This window comes from Netta rufina (assembly GCF_964035555.1).
Source record: "Netta rufina genome assembly, chromosome: 12".
Classification (NCBI taxonomy): domain Eukaryota; kingdom Metazoa; phylum Chordata; class Aves; order Anseriformes; family Anatidae; genus Netta; species Netta rufina.
In genome coordinates, this window is record NC_140135.1 from 12,057,464 (window position 1) to 12,082,868 (window position 25,405).

Consider the following 25,405-nt stretch of genomic DNA (forward strand, 5'->3'; position numbering starts at 1 on the left):
TGGCACCCATTGCCCACGCTCCCAGAAGCTGGGATGCCTCGGGGGCAGGAGGTGATTCTGCTGCCAGCGTGGCCTCGGGTTCCTTGCTCACGGAGTTTGTCTTCATGCCCATTCTATTCAGGTAGAGCAAAGACTTTAATTAGGTGCGACAGAAGCCTTAATATTTTTTTGATCATGTGTTGGTGATTTTCTTTCTCATGCTCAGATTGGGCAGGAGGGAAAAACGATCCACCTGTGAAGTGATTGAGCTGCTTCACATCATTGTCATGATTCTCTGCTGCTTTTCAAGAGAATTGGCCACCCTGCCACCCCTCTGCTTTGTTGTCCAGTAAGGCCAGCTCTGAAATATTCCGAGCCCAGGCTGTGAAAATACCAAGCAGCTTCTATTTAAACATGATAATGTCACATGGAGCTCTGGATAGCGAACAGCAGCCAAGCTGCCCAGCTTACAGCTATGCTGGGTTCTCAATAAACAACCACACTGAGACTGCAATTTGTTCCAGTCATTTATTTTGTATTATGGTATTTCAGAGCAGTGAATACAGATGGTTTGCTCTTCTAGGCTTCAATACACTCAGCTATTGTGCCTAGACTACAGTGGTATTTTTATAGAAGCTGTATTTCATAATTAATTGTACTTGATCACAGCACAAAAGTCCTTACGGCTAGATCTAATGACAGAGTTAGTGGCCTAGTGGGTTCAAAGACTGGTATGTGGGTGCCCTGGCTTGGCACCCACTGAGGTGCCTGGACTCCTGCTACAGTGGACGGAGAGACGTGGGCAGCTCTAAAGGGTGATGCAGGAACCTGTCTACCAAGCTCTTCTACAGGTCACAGGAAATTCTGCTGCACAGGTGAGAGCTTCTGAAAAGCCATCTCTCCCTGGGGTCCAGACACAGACGGTTTGTGTGTGAGTCTGAAGTGCTGTACCAAAAGTGGGTGCCTACAACTGCTTGCTCAGTAAGTGGCACCTAAGTCGGTTCTTGGATCTAGCCCAGGGCTTTGTGATAGGCCCCTGGGTACCAGCGCGCTGAATTACGCTGGGTTTATAACATATTGCTTAAAGGTCTTCAATTATACAGAAATTTATAAATTTTATATCAACAGTCAGATTTTTCCAAATGAATATTGCTTTTTTTAAAAAAATCCTATTCCTGTAGCAATCCCTGAAATAATGTTCCTGTAACATCTTTATTGTCATGCAAATAGCAGCGTGTAGGCAATTCAAATATAGTAATCAAAACCCTGTCCAGTGGGAAAGTGAGGCACTTAGGCAAAGTGACGTGTTGCCACTCATGAGCTATGCAAAACCTAGGAACGAACCCCGGACCTGATTCCCGTTCTTGAGCTTGAACCACTGGACAGGTGAACGTTGTCTGGAACTACTGCGTGATGGCAGCAATACCTCTGCGGTGTCAAGATGGACTTTGTTTTATGTGTCACGCTTAAACTCACTCTGATGAGCACATTTCCTGTACCTCCTGCTCTAGAAGCCAGAGTAACTTGGTTCCAGCCCTCCATTTTGAGAGCGAGGATGGGTTAGAGTAAGGTAAGCATTCTAAAAACATCGAACCGATTTTTCACAGACACAGTTGCAATGCGAAGACAATGTAGATGATGTTTTGGTACAGAAAATGCAGTCTGTTAACCAGGCCATCTCTTGGTACTGTTATACTTTTTGGTGCACGGGATGGTGTGTTCTGGGAGCCTTCTGGCTTTCCTGAAAGTCTAGAGAAGGCTCGAAAAAAACCACACATGGGCTCTGCAGGTGAGTCCGTGCTCTCGCACCTGCCGGAGCTGCAATGTGTTACTGAGGTGGTGGAGGAATTCTGTCTGAAGTAGTCTTAAGCTTTTCTCTCTCTCTTTCTTCTCTCTCAAAACCTGAACAACAGATGGAGCGGCCCTTGGGGTACCGGGCGCAGCATTTCCGCATCTCCTGGAGCACGGCTGCGCACTTAGACTCCACGTAGTTGTTCGCTGGAAAATAGAAAGGAGACACAAAGTCCACACAGGGGAACTGGCGCTGCCCCCGAGGGGCTGTGTGTAGCCTTTGGGTGCTGGGTAGTGTGCTGCTCTGAGGGGCAAGAGCTGCCGACTGGCATTTTGTCACTTTCCTGCTCTACTAAAAAGTCTCTCCTGAGTGTCAGCTGCCTAACAAAGTGCTAATCAGCCTTGCTGGTCTGGACAGAGCACCTTCTGCCCCCCAGGTTTGTGGCTACCTCACCACTCCAGTAGGAATGAGGCTTCCCTAATGACTGCCCTCTGCTCCCTACTTCCCTTAGCCTGTGTGCTTCCAAGCTGGATCGGGTGATCCCTGTTCTTCCACTTTGCTGCCTCATCACAATCAAGTTTACAACATTTGAGGGCACCCTAAGAGGGGCTGGTATAAACGGGGACGAGTGGGCCCGTCATCCCTGTAGGGCTGGCAAAAGGAAGGGGTGCGGCGTGTGGCTGCAGCCCTCCTCCCACGGCCTGCCAGGGGCAGCATGCGGTTAGCAGGGAGCCAGCGACACGGCCCCCTTCCACACAAGGGTCCCCCTCATGTACAACAAAAGGCTTGAGCCTGCCCAGGCTCCCAAAGGCGAGCCCTTTGCAGGCCTTGCCGGCCACTGTCACCTCCAGGTTGCCCTGAACTTACAGCAGAGATGCTTTGGTCTCAGTGCCCAGCCTCACCAGTGACTGGCCCTCATCAGTTACCTGCAGCAGCTGGGGCTCAGGCCCAGCAGGGTTCTGCCAGGCCCTAGGAAACCAAGACTGATGGATCCAGGTGGCTTGGGAAGGACACCTGCAGCCCCATCCGCCTGCTCAAAGGCCCTGCTGCTCTCCCTTGGGTTTGAGAGGAAGAAGCTGGCAACCTAAACAGTGTGGGAGGTCTGGAAAAGGAAAGCTAAGCTCTGTGCCATAACGTTCCTACGATGGGTGCTCCGGGGGCTCTCCTAATCGTTCCTGTGCAGGTTTGTTTCTAGCACTACGTTCAGGCACACCCTGCTATCCGTCAGGGATGCATTCCTGTAAAGCACAAGGGTTAGTTATACAGTGGACAGCAAAACACAAAAAAAAAAAAAACACCACATTTACAGTGGGCATTCAGTCTCACAGAGGAAGCAGGCAAGATCTTTTGAAACAATGACCCGCTGCAAACCAGCAGGCTCGGAAAAGCCAGCAGCTCCCAGTGTTCCTGCTCCTGCCCTCATCCTCCGCACGGCACACACTGTGGGTATTAGTCAGCTAATGTTCTGTGTACATCCTCTATTAAATTAATTCTTGCAGGAAAAATTGCTTCGCTGTCTGTCAGCTCAGCTGCTTCATCTGTGCAGCTCAGACAATATCCCAGCAGGGCAACGCACGCACAACAACAGCGCTCCAGAACGTTAGCTGAAGAAGTGGAGGATGGGGGCGTGCGTGTAGCAGCCTCTAGAAGCTTCTCTGCTAACACTTAACCGGTCAGATCAAATCCGTACACAAACCTACGCAGGTAAAACACTTGGAGTAACCTCCATGAGTGTTATGAAAATAACATTGTCATAGCTGGGCCCACAACACTGTTCAACATCAGCTTTTAAGTGCAGTTACTATGGGGAGTGAAGGTTGCTCTTCCCACAAGAACACTTCAATCTATCAGGACAGTAAGAGCAAATCAGGCAATCTATTCACACAGGGAGAGGATTATTTGAGCCCTTGCTTTGAGCTAACACAGCTTCCCAAAAACAATCCTGGGAAAAACAGACATCTACCTGGCCGACTTGCTTTTCCCTACTTTCTCCCAGATGCTTTCCCCCTGTGCCATTCCCCCAGCCAGCAGGGGCTGTTGTGGCACCTGCACTGGTTGCGATCTCCGTGTCTGCAGCAGGCCGCAAGGCCATCCCTCTGCTTCCCCACAGGTCTCCTACCCAACTCTCTGCATTTCAGCTAACCTGCCTGCGGTCTGCAAACAAATTAAAGGCAGAAATGAGTCGTCGTGGAACTGCCTTGGCTGCCCTGGGCTACTGCAGTGAGTTCCTGAGAGGCTCTGCGCACGCTAAGGGCTCTGCCAGGTGAGTTAGGAAGAACTCTTTCCCACGTGGTGGAGCTGCCTGGGCACAGGGGAATGTTTCTCTTATTTGCTCTATGGGGCAAGTTGTTTTCCAAGAAGCAACTAAATTTTTTAAGAAATATTTTTCTCTGCAAGTAACAAAGCTGCTCTCCCCAACTCGGGCTCCCGAAGCACATTATCAGGTAATCTCCCCCTTCGCTACAAATATTTGGCTAAGCTATTACAAAACAGCTGTGAAAGGTCTCCAGAGGACACCAGCCCATCTCCTACCTTGAGGCCAGATCACATATACCACATCTCTTCCTGCCAGACATCTGTCTGACCTGCTCTTAAGATACGCCTCGAGCTAAACACTCCGCAGTCTTCTGCAATCCGCCCACAGCCTCGCTACCCACTCTGCAAGGGAGCTTATTATAATGTCTAGCTCTCCCCGCCTACAGCTCGGTCCCAAGTCTACACACAGGCTCTCACTACTGGCAAGGCGAACGCTCCGTCAGAAATAAACACTTTGCTGTTACAAGCGCTCCGTTTTGTACTAATGGTGTCTCGTTACTTACAACCAAGCACAAAGGAACTCTCTTAAAACCAGACTTCTTTATAATTTGTTTCCCTTTACAATTAGGTCACGCTAATGTGCTTGCTTGCTTCCTCCTCAAGGTGAAGGGAGAGCTGGGTTAGGTTAAAAGAATCAAGTTCCACCAAAACTCAAGACACCAAAAAGACAAAATGACATTTGGTACCTTGCAAGCATTTCTGTATTTCACAGGCTTGTTTCTGGCAGGGATCCTTCTGGGACATGTTCAGAGAACTAAAATGATAGGAAAACAGTAATGTAGAAATAATGTTTGGGGGTGGGAGGGAAAGACACTGTCTTAGAGCCAGGGCTTTAAAGAGTTCCCGATTTCCCTCTCTACCACAGACAGTTCAGCAAGTGCCCACTGCTGCCTGCAGGTGCCTGCTGACACGGACAGGGGCTCCCCAGCCTGCCAGTGCACACACAACCTTCACTGCACACCTCTCCCAGGGGCAACTCGTTAGTGGCCTCGTTAATGACAGCTCTGGGTATGGCTAAAGGATGTGGGTAGTGAGTACAGGGAGGTTTTACAGTGCTGTGCGTGGAGGCCTTTTCCTTTTCTCTGGTCAGAACGTGTCCTGCTCCACCTGGAAGCACAAAGACTCCAACCACGACTCCAATGAACTCGCCTGTCTTTTTTTAGCTGTTCTGTGCCCCTAAACCTTATGCTGAAACATGTGTTTGTGTAAAAGCCCCCTCTGTGAGCTCTACGCATCCAGGAGTTTGGTTACTCATGTAACTGCATCTGGAGGAGGAGCTTAGGGAAGGAAAAAAAAAAAAAAAAAAGAACAAAACAACATAATTACGTGTGTACAGTAAAAACAACAACAATGAAGGGGCTTTTTTGTTGCAGGAGAAATCCTCTCAGAATTCCCCTCAAAAGAAACCACAATCAACCACGATCACATCCCCGAAAAGCAGGATTTCAGACAATCAATGTGACTTTCTGCAGCTGTGACACCTGTAAGCGTGATCTCAAATCAAAAGAGAAGCAGAAGCTGGTGGAGCAGCAGTTGGATGAGAGACCTCTAAGGGAAAGCATGGCTGTGGCTGAAAGCGGTGGTGGGACTTGTGCTCCCTCAGGGCCACAGTTCAGCTCTTGCCCCTGCCCAGAGCTAGGGAGGTGCTGCCTTCAAACCTCAGCTCATTCAGCACCCGCAGCACTTGGCAGTACCGCGAGGACATTACTTCCAGCATCCTGGCCAAACTCCACTTAGGGCAATTCCATTCTGCCTACCTAGAAGTCCCCCTGATGTTTCAATGGGACACGATACTCCTCTTCACTGCCTGTCCTAACTCTTGTGTGATGTTGCTGTGTGTTGTTTAAGTGCCTCCACCCCAGGGGTGGCTGCATTTCAGTGGAGAGAGAATCATTTATTGGACAAAACATACAAGGACATCTTCCTAGAGCGACTGCTCCTGAAAGACAAAAATTGGCATTAAAGGATGACCGGGAATAAACAGAGCACAGCACAAAGCAGGGGTAATGTCTCCACGTACCAGATTAATCACCAGGCACGAGTTTAAGCAGCAGTTCTTCAACACCACCGAGCTGTAAGCGACAAGGAAAAGTTCAATACGTCTACAGTTACCGGGGCTGAGCTAACGGACGTCAATAAAACAACAGTCCTTTGCCGTCCCTCAAGGATCTCAAATGACTTCACAAACAGGAATGACTATGGTCTAGTGTCGCCACCATCCTTACCATGAGATGGTGCTCTATCTCCCAAACGCGAGAGTTACTATCCCTGTACTGCTCACCCTGGGACAGCTGCCACATATGAGGCAGCCGGGATGGGGGGAGCTGGCTGGGTCGCAGCGCCTCACCCAGGGGAACCTGAACTCTTTGGATCCGAGCCCTCAGCATACCTTCCTCCTGGGGGAGAGCAACAGAGAGAGGAGGCAGTTACTGGCAGTGCAGCAGAGGCACCCGCGACAGCAAAGCCACGACCACGGCGAAGCCCGAAGCACACTTGCCTCTTCCGCAGCCACGAGCCACGTTTTGCGGTGCTCATCACAGTAAACCCCCACGCGGCGCACCCAGAGGCGGACGGGAGGAGCCCCCGCGTGCCCTCCTTCTGCCATGCCCTCGCCGCTCCTCGCCGCTCCCTCCTCAGGCGCGCGGCATCGGCGGGCGCGCGGGCTCCTGAGCTCCGAGCACGCTGGCGGAGAAAGCTCTCCGAAAGGCACCTCGGGGCGGCGGCTGCCGTGCTGGGAGGGATGCTGTGTGCTGAAGGGTCCCTAGAAGGCAGCCTGGGGGGCTAAGGTGATGGCTGCGGGAGAGGAGGTCGCACGGCGGGTTGGGCGCTGGGACGTGCGCGCTGTGTGGCGTCTGTAAGGCATTCTGGGGCAAAAGGTGCTATAGGTACACGGTTAAACCCTGTGGATATTGGCTTTGCTTATTCCGCTAACAGTCCTAGTAACAGTCTTCGTGTAAAATAGGGAGGGGAAAAAAAAAAAGGAGAAAAGAAGAAAAAAAAAAGTGATGTACGCAGGAGTTCCGTGGCTAACGATGGTCTAAATCCCAAAAACTTGTGACAACGGGTGGAATTAGCTTAACAACAAAGAGGATCACTCTGGAGACAAAGCACGAGACTCCGTACGCTTGACTCTCACATTTGGATCTCGCAGAGCTGTCATTGTGCAGGGGCCTTCGTCTCATCCCTTAAGAGGGTAGCAGCATTGTCCATTCACACACAGGCTTCTCGTGGACAGCTCTTGCGGCTCTGTGTGGTTCAGACTTTGGGTGCTTACTGAGAGCCAAGGATAGCAGCAGGGGCAAAGGAATTTTGGACATGGAGGCGGTTCTTCCTACCAGAACGTTTGCTTAACGGCAAGTTTGTCTGTATGCCAGTTAGAGCAAGCTGAGCCATTAGCAAATGGAGGTCAGGGCAAGTGATTCTCTCTTTGAACCCTAGAAGAGGTAATCAGAACGGTACAGACAGTCTTCATCCTTTATCTAGGTTTAAAGTAGAACAGAATTAGGCTGCGATACATGTAACATCTTCCTGCTATGAAGCAGATGCAATACTCCTATCCCAGTGAAACACAGTGATCTTCCGAAAACTCGCGGAGTTATAAGGCATGTTTCGGACAGAAGCAAGAAAATCTGGGTACAAAATAAAGCAGGGAAGGTCAGGGAGAGAAAAATATCGTTATACATTGGGGTACAAACACAGCAGGACACACATGTCCACGTTGCCTTCTCTGTCTTACCCCAGCGGTTCTCTGCCTTTCCCAACCACAGGAGCACCGAGCGTTTTTGAACACAAAACACCAACCACGGGTCAGCCTGAACAGCGCTCTCACAGCATTGTAATTTACAATGAAAACTTTGATCGTTCTTTTATTATTTCTTTTTCTCCCATTCTGTTTGTTTCCTTGCTTGACGTGTGGCAATGTGTGTGTGTGTTACTGAAAGCTCTGAGGACCATCCCGTGGTGTGTTACGGCCCTTCCAGGCAATGCCCCAGCAGCCGGCACTGAAAGGAATGTGACAGCAGACTGACAAGGCCTTCAACAATGAGCTGTGAGGGTTAAAGTGACACCCCTGGAAGTCCTATTCGTTCTGCTTTATGCTAAGTTGCTTTACAAATTTAAGCCCACGTGTGGAAATCACTTTGCCCAACAGTGAAGTGCAGCAATCGCCACTGCTCACTTTCAGTCAGCAGGATGTAATTACCCAGGCTGGAATTTGGCCAGGACACTCTCCTACTCTGTGGTCTGATGCCAAAAGCTCCATCATGTCCAAAAATGCTCACCAACTTGCTTTCGTGCCCCACTCAGAGCTGGAATTTCTACAGCTCATCATCCCCAGGACAAGAAGATGCTGTCAACTCAATATTGATTCAGGTTTGGAAAAATATCGCTCCGTAAGTGAACACCACTGCTCCTACAGCAAGTAAGCTCTCCCAGAAGGTCTCCTATCCAAATACTAACCTGGTCCAGCCCTGCTGAACTTCAGGCAGGAGGACTAAAGCACCACACGGATCTCTGTGTTTCCTGTGCATGAGCATGGTGGCAATGAGAGGTACAGGGCCGACAGAACAGGGTCTCATGCAGAGGACACCGTGCAGAATGGGCAGCGGTTAACAACATCGCCTTTTCACTCTTTGCCCCAGAAATTTGACCCAAACCTCCTCCGAGCTCCACAGCCCTGAGCTCAGTTGCCAGAGTTCACAGGCTCGCTCTGGCCTCGCTTTTCTCCAGTCTCTAAGACTGCTGCGAGGGTGCCCAGTCAGAGCCACGACTAAAATCTCGAGGTCAGGCAAAACCGTCACTTGGGTGTGAAGCACGGCAGGTCTGTCCTTGGAACTCGGACATCCGAGAGGAACAGCTTTGAAAAAGCATGCGCTTAGACATTTGCACCTAAAACATCAAGACGGGAAAAACTTACACGCTTCCTACTTTTTGCTGATTTTTATCAGAAAGCAATAAAGGAGCCTGAAGGAAGACAGAGTTGAGAGAAGTAAGCTTACTTACACTGAAAGCAAGTTGTAAAAACTGTTCCTTATACTGCTCGACTCGTTATCTACGCCCTGAAAAACCCATCCAACAAAAACCAATCATCTTAAATTTGCAGGATTGCAGTGTCATGCTTTGACGCTGATTTCAGTGTTGCCATCAACATAATTGCATAAGACTGAGCAGACTGAGGTTTGGGGCTGGGGAGATTTAAAGCCCAGCCCCATGGACACCCCCAAGACCTGCAGGTTTTCTGTCCTCCTCGGTATCGGACCTTGAAGTTTGATGCTGTTCTGGGACCTGGGTGGCTTCTGAGCCACACAAACATGAACAAATGTGAAGATGGCCAGTGGGAGGACCGAACCTTGTGACAAGGTTAATTTATTTGCTTGTAAAGTGGATACATTAAAATGTTTTACCAAAGCAACGAAAGAAATTGCTCCAGCTGCAGCTCGGGCCATCCCCGGAGCTGGAGCAGCTCCGGCGTGCTGGCCAGCCCCCGGTTGTGTTTTATGAGGGGACGGGGTGGGACTGGTAGAGGAGCTCAGCTGCCATGTGGGCACCGAGGGAAGCAGCGATGCTGGAGCTCAGTGCACGGGGCACAGCTGTGCTGACACGGCTCCACGGCTCCGCACCAAAGCCTCCCAGTTTGTGCGTGGCTCCCGGGGAGCTAAACAGGAGCCGATCCTCCCCAAGAACCCAGCCTGGGTCGTGCAGTGAGACGGGGATGGGACAAGCGGTGTGCGGGGCTGAGGGCGCACTGACTCGCGCTGGAGCTTCTTCATGGGGTCTGGACTCTTCGGGGCTTGGACTTGTGGGGCTTGGGCTTTTGGGGTTTGGATTCTTTGGGACTTGGACTTTTGGGGCTTGGACTCCTGGGGGTTTGGACGCTTTGGGGCTTGGGCTTTTGGAGTTTGGGCTTTTGGGGTTTGGACTCTTTTGGGGTTTGGATGCTTTGGGGCTTGGACTTTTGTGGTATGGACTTGCGGGGTTTGGACTATTGGGGTATTGACTTTTGGGGCTTGGACTCTTTGGGGCTTGGGCTTTTGGGGTTTGGGCTTCTGGGCTATTGGCTTTGGGGGTTTGGACTCTTTGGGGCTTGGACTCCTGGGGGTTTGGACCTGTGGGATTTGGGCTTTGGGGGCTTGGGCTTTTGGGGTATGGACTTTTGGGGTTTGGACTCTTTGGGGGTTTGGACTTTTGGGGCTCGGACGCTTTGGGCTTTGGGTTCTTGGGCTTTGCGCTCCCTGAGGCTCGGCCCCTGCCCTGCCCTGCCCGTGGCGCTGTCCCCCCCCCCACTCCTCCAGCAGCCGACTCCGGGCCCTCCGGCGGGGCAGGGGCGGCTCGGAGGGGCCCGGCCATGGCTGGGGGGGGGGGGGGGGGGGCAGGGCGGGGTCCCGGTGCCGGTCCCGGTCCCGGTGCCGTTCCCGGCCGGGGGTATTTTGGGTGCGCGCAGCCCGCCCCGCGCCGCCCGCCCGCCCGTGACCTACCTGCAGCCCGAGCCGCTGCCAGCCCCGCGCCGTGAGCGCCTCCGCCAGGACGGCCCCGCCCCCCCCGCCCCCCCCCCCCCGCCTCCCACCGGCCCCGCCCCGCCCCGCCCCGGCCCCGGTACGGGATGGCGGCGGCGGCAAGAGCCCGGAACCCCGGAGCCTCACCCGCGGGGGCGACACGGAACCTCCGCGGCGGGCGCACCGCCCCGCGCTGATTGGTCGGCGGAGCCGGCGAGGAGCGCGGCGATTGGCTCCTCCTGAGGGGAAGGGGCTACTTCCGGTGTGGGCGGCGAGGAGGCAAGATGGCGGTGCAGGCGGTGCACCTGGAGGCCGACGCGTTCCTCGTGTGCCTGAACCACGCGCTCAGCACCGAGAAGGAGGAGGTGATGGGGCTCTGCATCGGGCAGGTACCGCGGGGGGCGCCTGGGGGGCGGCGGGGGCGCTGTGGGGGTTGTGGGGGTTGTGGGGGGCGGGTAGCACAGCGCCCTGCCCCTCCCCCCCCTCCCCTCCCCTCCTGTCTCTCCCCTCAGGTGGACGCGGGCCGCGTGGTGCACGTGCAGTCCGTCATCATCCTGCGGCGCTCCGACAAGAGGAAAGACCGCGTCGAGATCTCGCCCGAGCAGCTCTCGGCGGCCTCCACCGAGGCGGAGATATCCTTGGGTGCTGCCCCCACCCCCTCTCACCAAGGGCTGGGCTGACCTGCGGGGTGCTGTGCCTGGGTGCCCCCCTGCTGAGCTGCCCCCCTGCATCGTCCTCGGCAGCCTCCCCACCCGCCCCTCACCGCCACCTACAAACCAAATACACCCCCTGCTAGTCCTGGGGGAGAGGATTCCATCGGCTCCTTGTCCCCTCTGTAGGGATGGTTTAAGCTCTGCCCTGCTCGTGCAAAGTTTTTTTTTTTTCTCCCCCTCGCTCTGTTGCTTCCAAAAAGCGCCTTGACGCACACACAGGTTGGCTGAGATGACGGGGCGCCCCATGAGGGTGGTGGGCTGGTACCACTCCCACCCCCACATCACCGTCTGGCCGTCACATGTTGGTAAGAGCAGGCTCGGTCTCAGTTCTGTGTGAAAGCTCCCAGCTGGCTGATTATCTTAATTAATAGTGGGCTTTGAGTGCTGCATGTCCCAGCTGTCAATGTTTGGTTTCCCAAATACCCAGAGCACTGGGGTTGTGCTCTGGTGCTCGAGCTGCCCAAGCCCCAGCAGCCCCAGAGAAGCTGGTGCCAGTGCTGCTGCTCTTCCAGGCAGCAGAGCTAGAGCTGGGGCTGGGTAATAGCAAAAAGCTGTGGGAATCCTAGTCCTGCTGTAATGCTTTTTGACATCTCCAAGTGTTACTGCAAAAACTAACGCTTTTTTTTAAAGAAAGATGTATCTTACACCTGCTGGACGCTGTGGTTATATGGCTGATCTGCAGCACCAGGCTTATGTTATGATCCTTTCTTGTCTCATTAACTCATCTTGTGTTTTTAAGACTTGCATTTAATTATATTTTAAATGAGATCAACATTTTTACTTAATATCCTGGAGTAAATGCTTTTAGATAAAGCACGGGACTGTTATCAAACTCCAGGGTCACCCTTCAGAACCTGGAAAACCTTTTCCAGCCCTTCAGGTGACCAGTGCAATTCTCCTTCTCTCATTTCTTTGTCTGTAGATGTCCGCACACAAGCCATGTATCAGATGATGGACCAGGGCTTTGTAGGGCTCATCTTCTCCTGCTTCATTGAGGACAAAAACACCAAGGTAGGCAACCTAAGAACGGTGATTAAACCCTCCAGGTGCTCAGGAGAAACGTGGGCCTCAGGGCAAAGCTGAAATCCTGCGCTTGGCCTTGGGTGCAGCCTGCAGCAAGGGCCGAGCTCTGCTTGGAGCACAGTCAAAGCAGGGCTGAGTGGCAGCGTTTGGATTGTAATGCTGATGGCAAAGGAAGGTGCTGTTAATTACTGTGTGCTGAGCAGGGGCAGCTCTCTAGCCAGCAGTTGTGCTGGTGTCAGGGCTCTGGGACCGCATCAGCTGGCCGCAGTGCGGGCACTGAGAGGTTTCAGTGTCCTTCAGGCCAGCAGGCGCAGCCTAGTGCTGCCTCCCAAAACACTGCTGCAGCATGGGGTGAGCTGACAGCCGTGTCTTAGCCAGGCTTTCCTAGCAGCTCTGGTCTAAGATTATTTTTTTTCATACTTAGTGGGTCTATCAGTGTTTGCAAACAGTTCCAGCAGACCAATCCAGGCGTAAGGTGTATATTTCTGCAAACTGTTAAATGCTGTTTGAAATTACTCTGCTCCCTGAAGGATTCGGGGGTTCTAGGTGATGTTTTGGTACTTGACATCTAACTTCCTGCTGCCTCTCTTAGACAGGCAGGATTCTCTACACCTGTTTCCAGTCCATTCAGGCCCAGAAGAGCTCAGAGTGAGTACAACAGGAATATTATGTTTAGTTTAGATTTTATTTCATTTCTCCTTTCTGGATTGTCTCAAATAATTGGTTTCTGGGTTCATGGTGAGCAACAACTAGGTACAGAGATGCCTGAATGAGGTCTCCTTATCTCTGCTAATGCAGGCTGCTCAAAGAGAATTTGAATTTGACTGATTTAGCCAAGATAATTTATTAATTTAACTTAAAACATGATGTAGAACACTGTAGTTTGCATATGAATTTGTGCTGTACTTTGTCATGTGAAGGCCCAGCTCCAGAATTCAAAGCTCCAAGGGGTCAGGCCCTGCCAGCTGTACGCGTGCTGTGCATCGTGTTGTCAGTGCTGGCTCTCCAGCTGCTTCAGTATTTTTATCAGTAGAATTTGAAGTAAGAGTGTGGCTGTACAGGCTTCCATTTACCTGTCAGCTGTGGCACATGTTCTCAGAAGTAAACCTGCAGTGAGCCCATGAGCCAGACAGCCCACTGTAGGTTTGTAAAGGTTTTTTTTTTTATTTATTATTATTATTCCTTCTCTGCTGCTTTGCAGTTAATTGTGTCTGATACCCTTGTAGGTACGAAAGGATTGAAATTCCCATTCACGTTGTCCCGCATGAGACCATCGGGAAGGTGTGTCTGGAGTCAGCTGTTGAGCTGCCCAAGATCCTGTGCCAAGAGGAGCAGGATGCCTACAGGAGGATTCACAGGTAACGACCGAGGGCTGCAGCCCTCTGCAGGGCTCTTCACTGACACATTCTGCTACTGCTGTACCTCAAGTGCCTCAGCAGGGATATAGAAGTGAGAAGGATCAGCACCTGGTGTGCCTTTGTAGGAGCGCTGAGGGAGCACTCTCATGTTACAGTGTTGACCTTGTACTCCTGCGTGTGACTTGCACGTGAGCTAAGGGAACGGCTCCTCCGATGCAGTGACTGCTAACGCATGTGTGGGCGAGTGGTGGTGCTTTGCTGATGTGTCTGTGTGTGAATAACCAGTGTTTAACCAGGGTAAGAGTGCTGAGAGGTCAGAAATTAGATTAAATAAGGTTGTTTTTTTTTTTTTTTGTTCTCCTGCCTCTGGTGCTCCCCACAGAGTGCCATTTCTGTGCAGGAAGGTCTGTCATCCTTGTGAACATATGGGGCTTCTACCAAACGATGACGTTTAGGAGTACCTGCACTGCCAGCTGTAGGTAGCAAGTTCTAGAGCCTGGACCTGCCTGATAAGCGCTTCACTGCTGTTGTCACGCATTTGCTTTCTGTTTCTTCTTTCAGCCTCACCCACCTAGACTCCGTGACCAAGATTCACAATGGCTCAGGTAAGGATTCGTCCTGTCTGTGTGAGCACTGGGTGCTGTTCTGGGAGCTGGGACGCTGGAGCCTCGAGCAGTGGCTGGATGGTGCTGCTTTCAGGGGACAGAGCACAGTTGTGTAACAGCCCCTGTGAGCCCCAGCGCTGCCTTTGCTATGAAGAGCAGTTGGAAATAACCGTGAAAGCACCAACTTCTTGGTTTTTTATTTGTTGGGCAGTTCAGTTTCATTCACAGATACCATGTAACCAAAAGGCTTCCCTGTTGCATTGCTTTTCCTCTGCTAGACTTTGTAATACTTCAAAGGAAAATGACAAGGCTTGTAAAATAACTTAATCCTGGGCTTTATAAATGCCGTTCTATCCTTGTGGATTCCTGAAGGACCCTCGATCAGTCAGCTAAAATCGCAATAAACTTTTTGTGTTTTTTTTTTTTTCCTGTTAGAACAGCAAGGGCTATGTGTATGTAGTTGTGAGTCTTCAAGTAGTGTGTGTGTCTGATCCATACATGCTCATATCTCCTGCATGTGATGTACAGGAAGCATACGGCAGGAAGCATGCCAGGGAGCTTGGGTGAATCCTAATCCTCTTTCTCTGCCCTAGAACATACCCCATTACGTTCCTTGTAGCACACAGCCCTGTGTTTGCACTGACATGTTCTTGTTCTTTGCAGTGTTCACAAAGAACCTCTGCAGCCAGATGTCTGCCATCAGCGGGCCCCTCCTGCAGTGGCTGGAGGACAGGCTGGAGCAGAACAAGCAGCGGGTACAGGAGCTGCAGCAGGAGAAGGAGCGGCTCCTGGAGGAACTCGCTGCTTTAGAGTGAAGGGGGAAATGCAGACCCTTCAGAAAAGACTTTGAAAAACTCTAGGACCTACCTGTGGCTGAAGGGTGGCCCTGCACTGCCTTCCCATGAAGATATTAGGCTGTGCCTCGTCTGGCCCCGTGCAGCAGAGCACTGCTGTGGGATAAAGGCTCCCGTCAGCCCCAGCTTAATGGGAAGCAGGGATCTTTAAGTGCTGCATGATGCAGTGTAATTCTAGCTCAGTGTTGGGGTTAGGCAGCATCTCTTGGTAGAAGAGACTTCAGTTGTGGAGGGTGTACACCGAGGGAAGGTGTTGTCTCCCCCCTCCCCTATATTGTGACAGAAGGCCTTTTGCTTTACTTGTATTCCAGGAGCCTAGAACAGGAGGATTAGGGGGGAAGGAGTTAGTGTCCCCACAGTTGTATCTGATGCTGCCAACTTCTGCCTTTTAGTAGCTTCAGTTGACCATGATCTTGTATCTAATCATGTTCTGGATTACTGGTTACCCACCCAGGCAGGTAAGCAGTGGGAGGGAGACCTGGAAGAGCTCTGACGCAGGGCCTGTGCTCAGTGTACTTCAAACCAAATAAAAAATTCCAAAGTAAGAACTACTTGGAGTAGAACTGAAATGGATGCTATACTAAATATCAGTCAGTACCTGCACTTTTTAGACACTTCTGTCCTATTTCATGTGGTGGTGTTGCATATTCAGCATTGAGATTCCTTACAAAATGGACTCTGCAGCTCTCCTGGCAGCTAGGATTGGACCTCACAAGAAGGAGGCAGACTGGCATAGGTGACCCACTGACAAAAAGAAGAAAGCAGAAGCCTTCACAAACCAAAGGTACACAGCCACGATTAAATTGCAACACAATAGCCTGTTTTGTTATGACAAATGGTATAAAAATTTATTGATCATTCAAAACTTAATAACCACCTGAGCAAAGTTGTTCACAGCAGGCAAACATGCATTGAATCATGTTCTACACGAAAAAATACATTAGATACATCTTGTCACTCTATGGTCAAAAAAAGCATTTGAAGTTGTTTTTTTTCTACCTTTCCTTTTGCATCTATTGTAGCTTCAACAAAGTCTCAGTGACAGAGGCACAACTGCAGTCAAAAATTAATCGGAACCAGAGAGCTTTGCAAAAATTCACATTTACTATAACAAAGTTGAGGCACTGTTTAGCTACTGCTTTTAAGAAACAGCCAAGGCTTACTTAAACATTGAGAGAATGCCTGAATTCATACCAAGGTCTTCCTGGATCACTTGAAAGTGATCCAGACAGAATCAGAGGACTTTGCTCACGTGCCTGGATTTTTCTCACAGCTGGCAGTCCCAGTCAGACGTACACATAGCACACACAGGAATGTACTGAGCAGATCAGCTCCTCAGAAGGAACAGTAAATTAATAGCTCACTGGAGTCACTGAACACGTGCTCCAAAGCACTTTGTGTAAATACAGGTCAGAAAATTCCAGACAAACACACCAAGCCCAGCGCAGGAAGGGTCCAGAACTGCATCTTCTAAGAGGAATAGCCTGGCTGATTGATTTGCTACAGATGTTCTATCATCATCATTACTTTTGCTTACTTGGGCCTTATGGTCTTCTTTATTTAAAGTACTTCAAAACTAAAGTTTAAAAAAAAAATATTGAAGTATTAAAATTGTCTGGAATCCTCCAAAACACCTCACAGATTCCATGATAGCCCATCTACCTTACCGCTCCATACAAACATTGAATGGCATCAAGAAATTAAGTGCATCTAGCTATTAGAAGAAATCTTCAAGCCGAGTTTTTAAGGCAAAATCAGCACTGAGTTTCCTCATAACTTCTGCATGGCTCAACCCCTGCTGCTCTCTTTTAGTAAGTCCGTAATTCTCTTTCACATACTTGGCAAAGGGTGTGAGCTGTGTCCTAGCAGGAGTGCCATCCTTCTGAGTGGGCTGACTCAGGACCAGCCGCCCCCCACAGAATGCACACACAAAGCGCTCCGTGTCCAGAGACTTGGAATGACGTCCAATCCTGAAAGGGAGAAGTAATTACTTTAATTTCACACTTGTGGTGGTCAGGACTTTTGGGAAAGGGCTCCCTTGGTCAGATGTTTAAGCTAGCATTATAGAACGGGAAACAGACTACATCCTTCACAGAGTGACATGATCAAATCTGTATTAAGCATTTCTCTACCCTAGAACTTTCTCCGCTTTTTAGCTTAGCTCCTTCCTCTGTCTCTTACTTTCAGCCTGGTAGTATGAAGTGGTACACCATTTAGAAGCACCTCCACAGCCCTTCAGAGTTTCCGCTCAGAGGCACTGTATTTTCAGTGCTTTGTTGCATCTAAGCAATTAATGCATTACATAGTCAAAGTAAATACTTCAGGAAGATTGTCATGATATGAGTTTTTTTAAAAATAGATCAGCACAGATGATTGTGAGAAAAAAATTCCATTCATGCTTTCAGAGCATGCATTTACCCCCTTATTATAAAGGGGAAAAACTGCTACTACTAATATAAATAAATTTATAAATAACAACAACTATAACTGGTAAGTACCATCCTCTACCACAAGGCTTGTAATAGGATCAGTGTCGATTATGAGATAGGGATAACAGGAAAAAAAAATCCCAAGTTCACTCGATACTAGCACAGCTTAAGAGACTCCTAACTTACAGGGGCAGGAAACTGACAAATTAGGAGACAGAATACATAATCATATACAAGATGAAAACATTACTCACGTGGTTTTGCACAGCACACACTCATAGATGAATTTGTATTTAATCTCATAGTTGTGGCATCGTGTTACCATTGGCAGTTCTGGGTGAATCATAGCTGATTTCCTGGCGTAGAATCTCCAGAATCGCCCATGCCCATCGCGAACACCGTTGATCAGCCAGGTGGCTGCATGGCAAACCTCGTGGATTAGCGTGTCTCGAAGGCGATCTGCGGGCAAAACAAACCAAAGACATTAAGATCAAACACATGGGGAAGCACGAACCCCCATCCTTAGCTCACTACTTCACACCTCTGATGCTGCCTTTCTTATCTACCCCCAACCCCCCCCAACAAAAACACAATTCAGTACAGGAAAACTGCAAGCACATCAGGGCCCTACACAGCAGCTTTTTGATGTTTAATTTGCAGACAGATGTCATCTGGTAGCTGCCAGGAGTAAACAAGAATAAACCCAGAATAAACTCTCCGTGAAATATGTCTTCAAATCAGTAATGCAAACAAAATAACAAGGTTGACATGAATAGACCTTTGTTCTCACGTCTTGTAAATTTGCCCAGCCTCTTAGAAGGGTTGTGAGGACAGGTGCTATAATCAAAGGATTTATTTGTTTAAGGTAATACAAAGTTTCAGAGCAGGACCCAGCTCCAAATCTCTTACTACTCCTGTCCATGTTTTTAACCTCTGGAACATGCTTTCTCACAGAAGAATCAACACAGATTTTCTTGTACCAACCTGCAGAATCACAGACTTTCTCAGAAAGCTCTATGCGAGCGTAACGCTGTGCTTCAGGACCTTTTGTTTGCCCCGTTACACAATATCCTGCTGTTTTCCTCATTTTCTTGTTCCAGATTATTACCATATTCTCTGGTAACTGAAAAACAAAACAGTACACGTCATCTACACTCTCCTGTCCCTCCCTTATGTTCCTCAGGCCTTCTGGCTTCCCCGCTACATACTGCAGTCAGTACTGTACATCTGTATTTGTGCCTTTAACATCGCCATCACCAGCAAACCCTCTCCAGGGCTTCTTACTCCCACCCTCTGTATTTCCATAACCAACTGTGGAGTTTCACAATGCAGGATGAGACAGAGTCCCTTAGGTCCTCTGTTCGGCCTCCAACAGTAGCTAACAGCACTGCTTAAGAGGAAATACAAGGACAGGTGAGGAACACAACAGATCTGCCTCTTCAACATACTCTTCCCAACTGCTAGCCATTTGCAAGACAATGCCTCGCTGAGACAGAGATGACTTCTTTGCAAGAAATAGCTTCCCATTTTTTATCGCCTTTTAAAATGCATATGAATTTGTAGCATCCACAGTAGTCTCTGATCAGAAGTTCTACAGCTTAATCATTTACATGTCAAGTACCATCTGCTTCTGATTGTTCTGAACTTGCAATTTGCCATTTTTGCTTCATGTACATTCGCATTGTGAGAGGATGAATAATCACCTTCTGCTTATTCTCTGTGCTGCTCCTGATTTTATAAGCCTTCATCACATCTCAGTTACCTTTTGTTCTTCTGCCAGTTTTATCTCATTTGAATTAATTGAACGAGTTTAAGTAATTGTTCCAACAGTGTTAAGTGCCAGCACATGTACAGGGTTGAAGTACCGGATTGCATGATCTTTCAGCCCGTTCAGCTCAGTTTTATATGAAATCATGACCTTAGCCTGTGCTTGGTTAGCTCAACAACATTTTTCTCAGATAGAGACACTTTCCTTCCTGAAGGAAGTTCTGTTGGAATTACTGAGGGCAGCACCCTTCCTTTCATGGACTTTTCCCCCAAGAGGAGGGCCTCCAGCATCCCAGAAGATGCAAAGATCAGGACAGTGGTTCTCTGAAGTTGAACTTTCCATTTGAAACACAATATAAAGCTAAAATTCATCCCAAACTGTTATTAAAAGAATAAGCAGCTTCTTAATCTGTTTAGCAATGGCAGACAGGAACATGCAGTAGGAAAGCATGAAGACTGCACGTAGCATGACTAGGCATGAGGCTGTAGCTCCTAACACCAAAGGGAAGTGCTTTTATCCTTCAGCTCCCTGATCTCCATGTTCATTCACCACCACTTGCCTTTTGCAGCTGCAAACAGCAAACAGCATTACCGCCCTTTGGTGGCTGTGAACTGTCAGAACAAGGTTACACAAGAATTAAAAAAAAAAAAAAAAAAGCCACAGTTCTAAAGCAGTCTGAGCTGAGTGAAGCGTTGTCTGCTGTGGATGCGTCTCCCAGTTTCCAACTCATTAATTTTATGAGCAGATTGCAGCAACTCAGCTCAGCTCCTGAACTACTTGCAAGTATGTGGCAAGAAGCTGGGAACACAACAACCAAACCAGATATGACAGCCAGCAGATCCGCTTGTGCTACCACAAGCAGCTTGTGGCAATGCTGCAGTCTGCTAGCACATGCTGCTTCCGTAAGGCTGGCTGAGCAGTGATGGTAAACAGCCTCAAGCTTCTTTCAGCAGCAGAAAACCGTAGCTGCCTTCACTGAGGCCTGCCACTGCACAGGCAGCTACAGAAACACTCACGGCTTGCTGAGCTCACGATCATGCAGGTGCTAGAAAATACACAAAGATAAACATCAGTCACCTCTTCAAAGATGAAACTGATCCAAGGCAACCTCATGTAGCAGTTTAATCTCATCAAGGACTCTGCTGGACACCATCCAAACTGCTCACTTAAGGATGGTACAGCATTACAGCTGGGAAAGCCAGCCAAGCTGAAAACTGCTGCATCACAGTGGTGAAAAATCCCTTTCAAATAAATGGCTTGAGCTAACAGAAACAGAAACCATTATTATAACAGGTAACTTCTACTAACCGAAGAAAATAAAGAGGCAAAAACATCAAAAAAGTGAGGAGCAACGTATTAACTAGGTTTTTATAACTGTAAAAATGTAAGTTGCTTTGTGTTTGAGTTCTTTTGTTTGTAAAGCCTACCTTCTGCTCAAAGATGGTGCTGTTATAGAGAGCGTAGAGCTTCTGTGTCAGCTCCTCTTTACTTTTCTTGAAATACTTCACATACTTGGAAGCTGGATTTGAGAGATCTTGCAAGAAACAGCCAGGCACTGAACACACATTAAGCCTACAAGGAAAGACATAAAGCAGTTTACTGAAGTTCAGATAACTCATTGAACAATAACGGTCATAGCCAATAAAGATCCCTGGGATGCTGCCATTGGCATAAACCCCTCCTGACTATTTTCACTGCCCTGGCCTCATGAGGCCAGTGAGGTCCACATGCTTATACTGTCTCCTTGCCTCGTCAGGGGTGTGAATGGCAGAACCTGAGAACTGTGTGAAGGGCAGAACCTGTCATACCTGAGACTAAAAGCCCAGACTTCCAGCTACTTAACCATTAACAACTATTGAACTGGTAGCAGACCTTTCCAAGTAGTAAAAAAAAAATCAGAACCTGACCCTAGGCAAAACACTTAGCATCTCTTCATCTACCTGTGATGGTCCTAGAACACAGTAAAGATGGAGGAATACTTACTTTTTCTCTGTCTGTGCCGAGCCTGAGCAACTGACTGACTCACTCCTAGGAATTCTCACAGAAGCTGTTATCCTGGAAGGTGTTTCTTGACGTGAAATGGAGTTTGATTTTGGTGTCTTGATTCCGTTCCCTTCTGAGGACTGGGCACCTTCACAGGGTGGCTTGATGTTTTCTAGTTCAACAGAAAAAGTCACAATATTACATGCTGTGAAAGAGTCGGGACCATAGACATAAACAATCAGGTAACAGATGATGAAAAAAGCCTTATGTTCCACTTCAGCACACTTTTTCTGTACATACAAAGGCCTTTACAACTGAGAGATAATTTGCTGTTGCTATACTATAAAAACCACCACTCTGCTGATGGAGCAGCAGAGTCCAAAATTGCAAAATGCTGGGTGGCACTTGCAAAGCTTGTACCATGCACATGAACAGAATTAAGTAATTAGCACTACCATTGCTTCTAAAACTTAATTTGCAAGTTAGCTAAGAACTATTTCTTACCTGTTGTGCTTGGGTGGTAGACAGTTTTACTTGTGCTTAGGAGCGGTTTTCGGGGTACACTTCGTTTCCTTACTCGTTCTATCAATGATTCAAATTCACTGTCTGAGCTGTCTGATTCTAACCCTGCACTCGGTCGTAGCGGAACGGTTGGCGTTTTCTTTTCTGTACTCTTTTCACAACTTCTTTCTTTCCTTCCAACGAGGAAGTCTGGACTACCTGTGGCAACTGACTCTTTCCGATTTTGTGGGGGTGGGAGTTTCATGCACCTCTGACTCTCCTCCGAGCCTTTCACTCCCCCATTTCGGTAGTCTTGCCATGAACTTTCCACAAAGACACAATCTTCGCTGTCACTTAAAACCTCTGAATACTTCAATTTTTGGGAGCAAGCGTTTTCCTTTCCAGGAGTCATCAACTTCTTTGGGGTCTGAAGATCCTTAGATGCTGTAATTCAAAGGAAACAGCTTAAAGTTTTGGTAATTTCACTTAGGAGATTCAAATTCGTCTTAACACAAAACGATTCCTTGAAACAGGATGGGGGAACACGGAAGATAGAAAGGCATCTTTGCACTTTCTGTGTTACACGCTGCCCATTTACTGTCATACTGAATGGACAGTCACTGAAAGATGTACTATCATAAGCTTTATTCCTGGTAAGAAAAGCTACACACATGCGGGAATATAGCTGAACATTTAATATTAAAGTCTTACGAAATTAACAAGTGAAAGATAATTGAAAAAACACTCAGCCTTAGCTGATTAGAACATAGCCTACAGCATAAAGCACACACTTGCCAACAAGGCTTCTGACATCTGAGATGTGATCTGTCACAATCAACAGGTCACGTCAGATCTTACAGTGATGACTGTTCACTTTTCTGGTCCATGTCGCTTCCCCCTGCCTTCTTCCCCACCCTGATAATTCCTCCAGAAATAATTAATTAGCTTTTTGCAGTCTGCAGACGGCATTCATGAGGTCAGCAACGAAGGTTGGGTTTTGACCCAAGAGAATTTCTGCTTTATATTTGCTGTTGGATGATTACTTGCCCTTCTTTGTTGTGCTCCTTCTCACTTCACGGTCCAAGAAGAAATCATCCGAGTCATCGATGAAGTCCTTTAAACTGCAAAACAAGCAGTAAAACAAAGGCAATAAACAGGAAAATTAAGGAGTAAGATTGCCATATTAAAAAAAAATAACCTCCAAAATAAACCATCTACCATAACATGTAGCAGTTGCTCACAAGTGTTACCAACTACATCCACTAACAGAAATGGCAATACAATACGTACGCCTCTAAACGTTGCATTTCCTGTGACCTGAACGTACACAGACCAAACACATACCAGTTCCTCTGTTCACACTCACTTCCATACACCATCAGCGTACGAATCACTAAAACTTCTGATCATTTTTCAGTATTCAGAAGAGTAGATACGATACTAATTGAAGCTAACACATAAATTACTAGTTTGAAGGCTAATACATAAAGACTGAGAAGTCATTAATTACAGCACCCACCTTGCATGCTCCTTTCTGGAGACTGGTTTGGGAGTTTTCATTCTAGATAAAACTGAATCAAAAAGAAGATTAAGAACAAAGTTCTAACGATCATTTTATTACATGTTTTTTTGAGGAAAAACTTGAGACCAGTAAAAATTTAACCTAGACTTTAAAAAAAACAACAACACAAGAATCTTTTAAAAGTAGCTCCAATTCTTGAATCCTCAAAGCTCACAATAGCATTTCCTTCACTCTTCAGTCCTCACCCATATCAGAAATGGGAAAGAAGTACTACTGTTTTGAACCTTGCAGAATCCAATATATGTCAAAACACATCTCTAGCCAAAAACGTCCCTCCAACTGGTTAACAGTAACAGAACAGACGTTATGAGACATGAGGGAATTCTGACCAGTTTAGATGTGTTTGGAACAAATAACGTTTAGAGAAAATGCTTACTGAAAGATACACGGTAGGCTGAGAAGGTAGCAGGGACCAGACAGAATTGCAGCAACAAGAAACTCTTTGTCACGTCTGGAAGCATTAATAGCAAACATAATTGAGAAGAACAGAGAGAGCCTCATATACAATGCAAGGCAAAAGGCACATCCAAGACTGAGACACAAAATTCAAGAGCTCTCACTGTGGCACGTAGCTACCAACAGTGCACTGTACAGGAGCAATGAAGCAGAAACAATTTAAGACTAACACCATGGAAGAAAATCATGCTGAAAAACTACTTCGTTATATGCAGATAAAAATATGACCTTTTCACATTCATTTAGAATACGAATGTGTGCTATTACTTACACATTTCAAATTCATCATCACTGCTTGATGAAAAGTACAGGGCAAGGCTGAAAAAAAAAAAAGTGGAATATCATTAAGAACATCAGGTCACCAGCAAGCAGACCTGCATCGCTACTGCCCTGAAATACCGGATGTATACTGAACACATACCAAATCTATACTGGAAAAAAAGCACAGTGAACATCTCAATCAGGCTGCAAAGTTTTAAATTGTTTAAAACAAACATTAGAATTCGTATATTTAAGTTTGTATCAATATGTTCGATATTCAAATAATGATCAATTGCTGTCAAAATCTGAGGCTGAACCATTTGGTGACACAAGCTTAGGCCGTTATTCTGGTTTAAGCTCAGGTTGGGTAACGGACCTCTAAAAGGACAAAAGGTTGTTTCTTGTCTTATACATGGTATGCAATCAGGCAGAAAACACCGAACAGAACTAGGTGTGAAACCTCTGAACACACAATGACAAACGTTAATTTTGTATGAAGTGCACTTTAATGTGGTTGCTATGAATATTTAGTAGCAGTAGTTTTTAGTAAAGATATTTTAAAACTGGACTGCAATTGCCACGCAAACGTAGGCGCAAGCTGCAACGCTCCGCCTTACCAAATGCCTTAACTCATTTGGGGACAAAAAGCAAAAACTAAGAACCTGAAAATACACAACGTGGCTACTTAAAAGACTGCCTAAAAACATTCAGATGGCTTCTTTTAATTACATTAAAGTTATTCACCCCTTACAAACTCCATGCAACGCGTTTAGGACCCCCTCCCCCCCCCAAACCAGCGCACGCCGTGCTCGGGCCGGGCCCGCTTTCCCCCACCCCCCGGTCCCCCCTCACCTGCCGCCGGGGGAGCGGCGGCCCCGGGCCGGCCCCAGCGGGGTGGCGACGGACACGGAGGGCCCGGCCCGGCCCCCCCGGCCCCTGGGCTCCGCCATGGCGCCCGGCCCGGCCCCGCGGCCCCCGCTTCCCTTCCGGGGCACGGCCCCGGCCGCATGCGCGCCGCCAGCGCCAGCCCCGAGCCGGGCTCCCCCTCCCGGCCCCGGCCGCTGCTGCACTTGGGGCTGCGGCCCCCGGGGTGGAGGCACCATGAGAGAGAGGAGCAGGGGGCCGGAACGCTTCGTGGATGTGTACACAGCCCTTCAGAGCTTCCTCACTGCCGACAGCGCGATCTATACTTACCTGCAATTATTTCTGCTGAAATCAACAGCACTCTTTACAACAAAGCTGCAGGAATGCACGTAAAAGGCCAGAAATCCAGGATACTTTCCTGACAGTGGCA

The 25,405-nt window shown here is 48.3% G+C and overlaps 3 protein-coding genes across 13 annotated transcripts; 1 reads left to right on the forward strand and 2 right to left on the reverse strand.

Annotated features, from left to right (window-relative positions):
- Positions 1-502: 502 nt before the first annotated feature.
- LOC311213962 (cx9C motif-containing protein 4-like) lies at positions 503-10,634 on the reverse strand. Of its 10 annotated transcripts, none has more exons than XR_014618811.1 (5): positions 6,585-8,996; positions 6,313-6,483; positions 6,108-6,159; positions 4,774-4,841; positions 1,935-1,977 (listed from the first exon to the last, which is right to left on the reverse strand). XR_014618811.1 is itself a non-coding variant. In XM_084294311.1 (5 exons), the coding sequence occupies exons 2-4, from the start codon at positions 6,690-6,692 to the stop codon at positions 6,112-6,114; spliced, it is 327 nt and encodes a 108-aa protein (XP_084150437.1). In that variant the 5' UTR covers positions 6,693-7,566; positions 10,561-10,634; the 3' UTR covers positions 5,851-6,026; positions 6,108-6,111. The 10 variants fall into 10 exon arrangements, 8 of the variants coding, with proteins under 8 accessions (XP_084150442.1, XP_084150440.1, XP_084150441.1 ...); XR_014618812.1 differs by having other exon boundaries at positions 1,952-1,977; positions 6,369-6,483; XM_084294311.1 differs by lacking the exons at positions 1,935-1,977; positions 4,774-4,841 and adding exons at positions 5,851-6,026; positions 10,561-10,634 and having other exon boundaries at positions 6,585-7,566.
- A 127-nt stretch (positions 10,635-10,761) lies between these two features.
- BRCC3 (BRCA1/BRCA2-containing complex subunit 3) lies at positions 10,762-15,720 on the forward strand. Its single transcript, XM_084294307.1, has 8 exons — positions 10,762-10,967; positions 11,091-11,210; positions 11,509-11,596; positions 12,214-12,302; positions 12,907-12,962; positions 13,541-13,672; positions 14,234-14,277; positions 14,941-15,720. Exons 1-8 carry the CDS (start codon positions 10,863-10,865, stop codon positions 15,090-15,092), a joined length of 786 nt encoding a protein of 261 aa, XP_084150433.1. The 5' UTR covers positions 10,762-10,862; the 3' UTR covers positions 15,093-15,720.
- Positions 15,721-15,992: 272 nt separating this feature from the next.
- GCNA (germ cell nuclear acidic peptidase) lies at positions 15,993-25,393 on the reverse strand. 2 transcript variants are annotated; one of them, XM_084293864.1, is made up of 10 exons: positions 25,306-25,393; positions 24,122-24,168; positions 23,332-23,383; positions 22,860-22,933; positions 21,816-22,256; positions 21,312-21,483; positions 20,756-20,900; positions 18,545-18,683; positions 17,815-18,019; positions 15,993-17,101 (listed from the first exon to the last, which is right to left on the reverse strand). In XM_084293864.1, exons 2-10 carry the CDS (start codon positions 24,123-24,125, stop codon positions 16,849-16,851), a joined length of 1,485 nt encoding a protein of 494 aa, XP_084149990.1. In that variant the 5' UTR covers positions 24,126-24,168; positions 25,306-25,393; the 3' UTR covers positions 15,993-16,848. The 2 variants fall into 2 exon arrangements, with proteins under 2 accessions (XP_084149990.1, XP_084149989.1); XM_084293863.1 differs by lacking the exon at positions 25,306-25,393 and adding an exon at positions 24,964-25,084.
- Positions 25,394-25,405: the final 12 nt, after the last annotated feature.

Excerpts from the sequence above, each read along its gene's own strand:
- LOC311213962 (XM_084294311.1), bottom strand. The coding sequence starts at position 6,692 with ATGGCAGAAGGAGGGCACGCGGGGGCTCCTCCCGTCCGCCTCTGGGTG. Across the intron at positions 6,484-6,584 it reads GGCTCGTGGCTGCGGAAGAG|GAGGAAGGTATGCTGAGGGC; the intron begins GCAAGTGTGCTT and ends GCTCTCCCCCAG. Across the intron at positions 6,160-6,312 it reads AGATAGAGCACCATCTCATG|CTCGGTGGTGTTGAAGAACT; the intron begins GTAAGGATGGTG and ends TGTCGCTTACAG.
- BRCC3 (XM_084294307.1), top strand. The coding sequence starts at position 10,863 with ATGGCGGTGCAGGCGGTGCACCTGGAGGCCGACGCGTTCCTCGTGTGC. Across the intron at positions 11,597-12,213 it reads CGTCTGGCCGTCACATGTTG|ATGTCCGCACACAAGCCATG; the intron begins GTAAGAGCAGGC and ends CTTTGTCTGTAG. Across the intron at positions 14,278-14,940 it reads CAAGATTCACAATGGCTCAG|TGTTCACAAAGAACCTCTGC; the intron begins GTAAGGATTCGT and ends TGTTCTTTGCAG.
- GCNA (XM_084293863.1), bottom strand. The coding sequence starts at position 25,061 with ATGGCGGAGCCCAGGGGCCGGGGGGGCCGGGCCGGGCCCTCCGTGTCC. Across the intron at positions 21,484-21,815 it reads CTACCACCCAAGCACAACAG|AAAACATCAAGCCACCCTGT; the intron begins GTAAGAAATAGT and ends CTGTTGAACTAG. Across the intron at positions 18,684-20,755 it reads GCACCATCTTTGAGCAGAAG|TTACCAGAGAATATGGTAAT; the intron begins GTAGGCTTTACA and ends TTTGTTTTTCAG.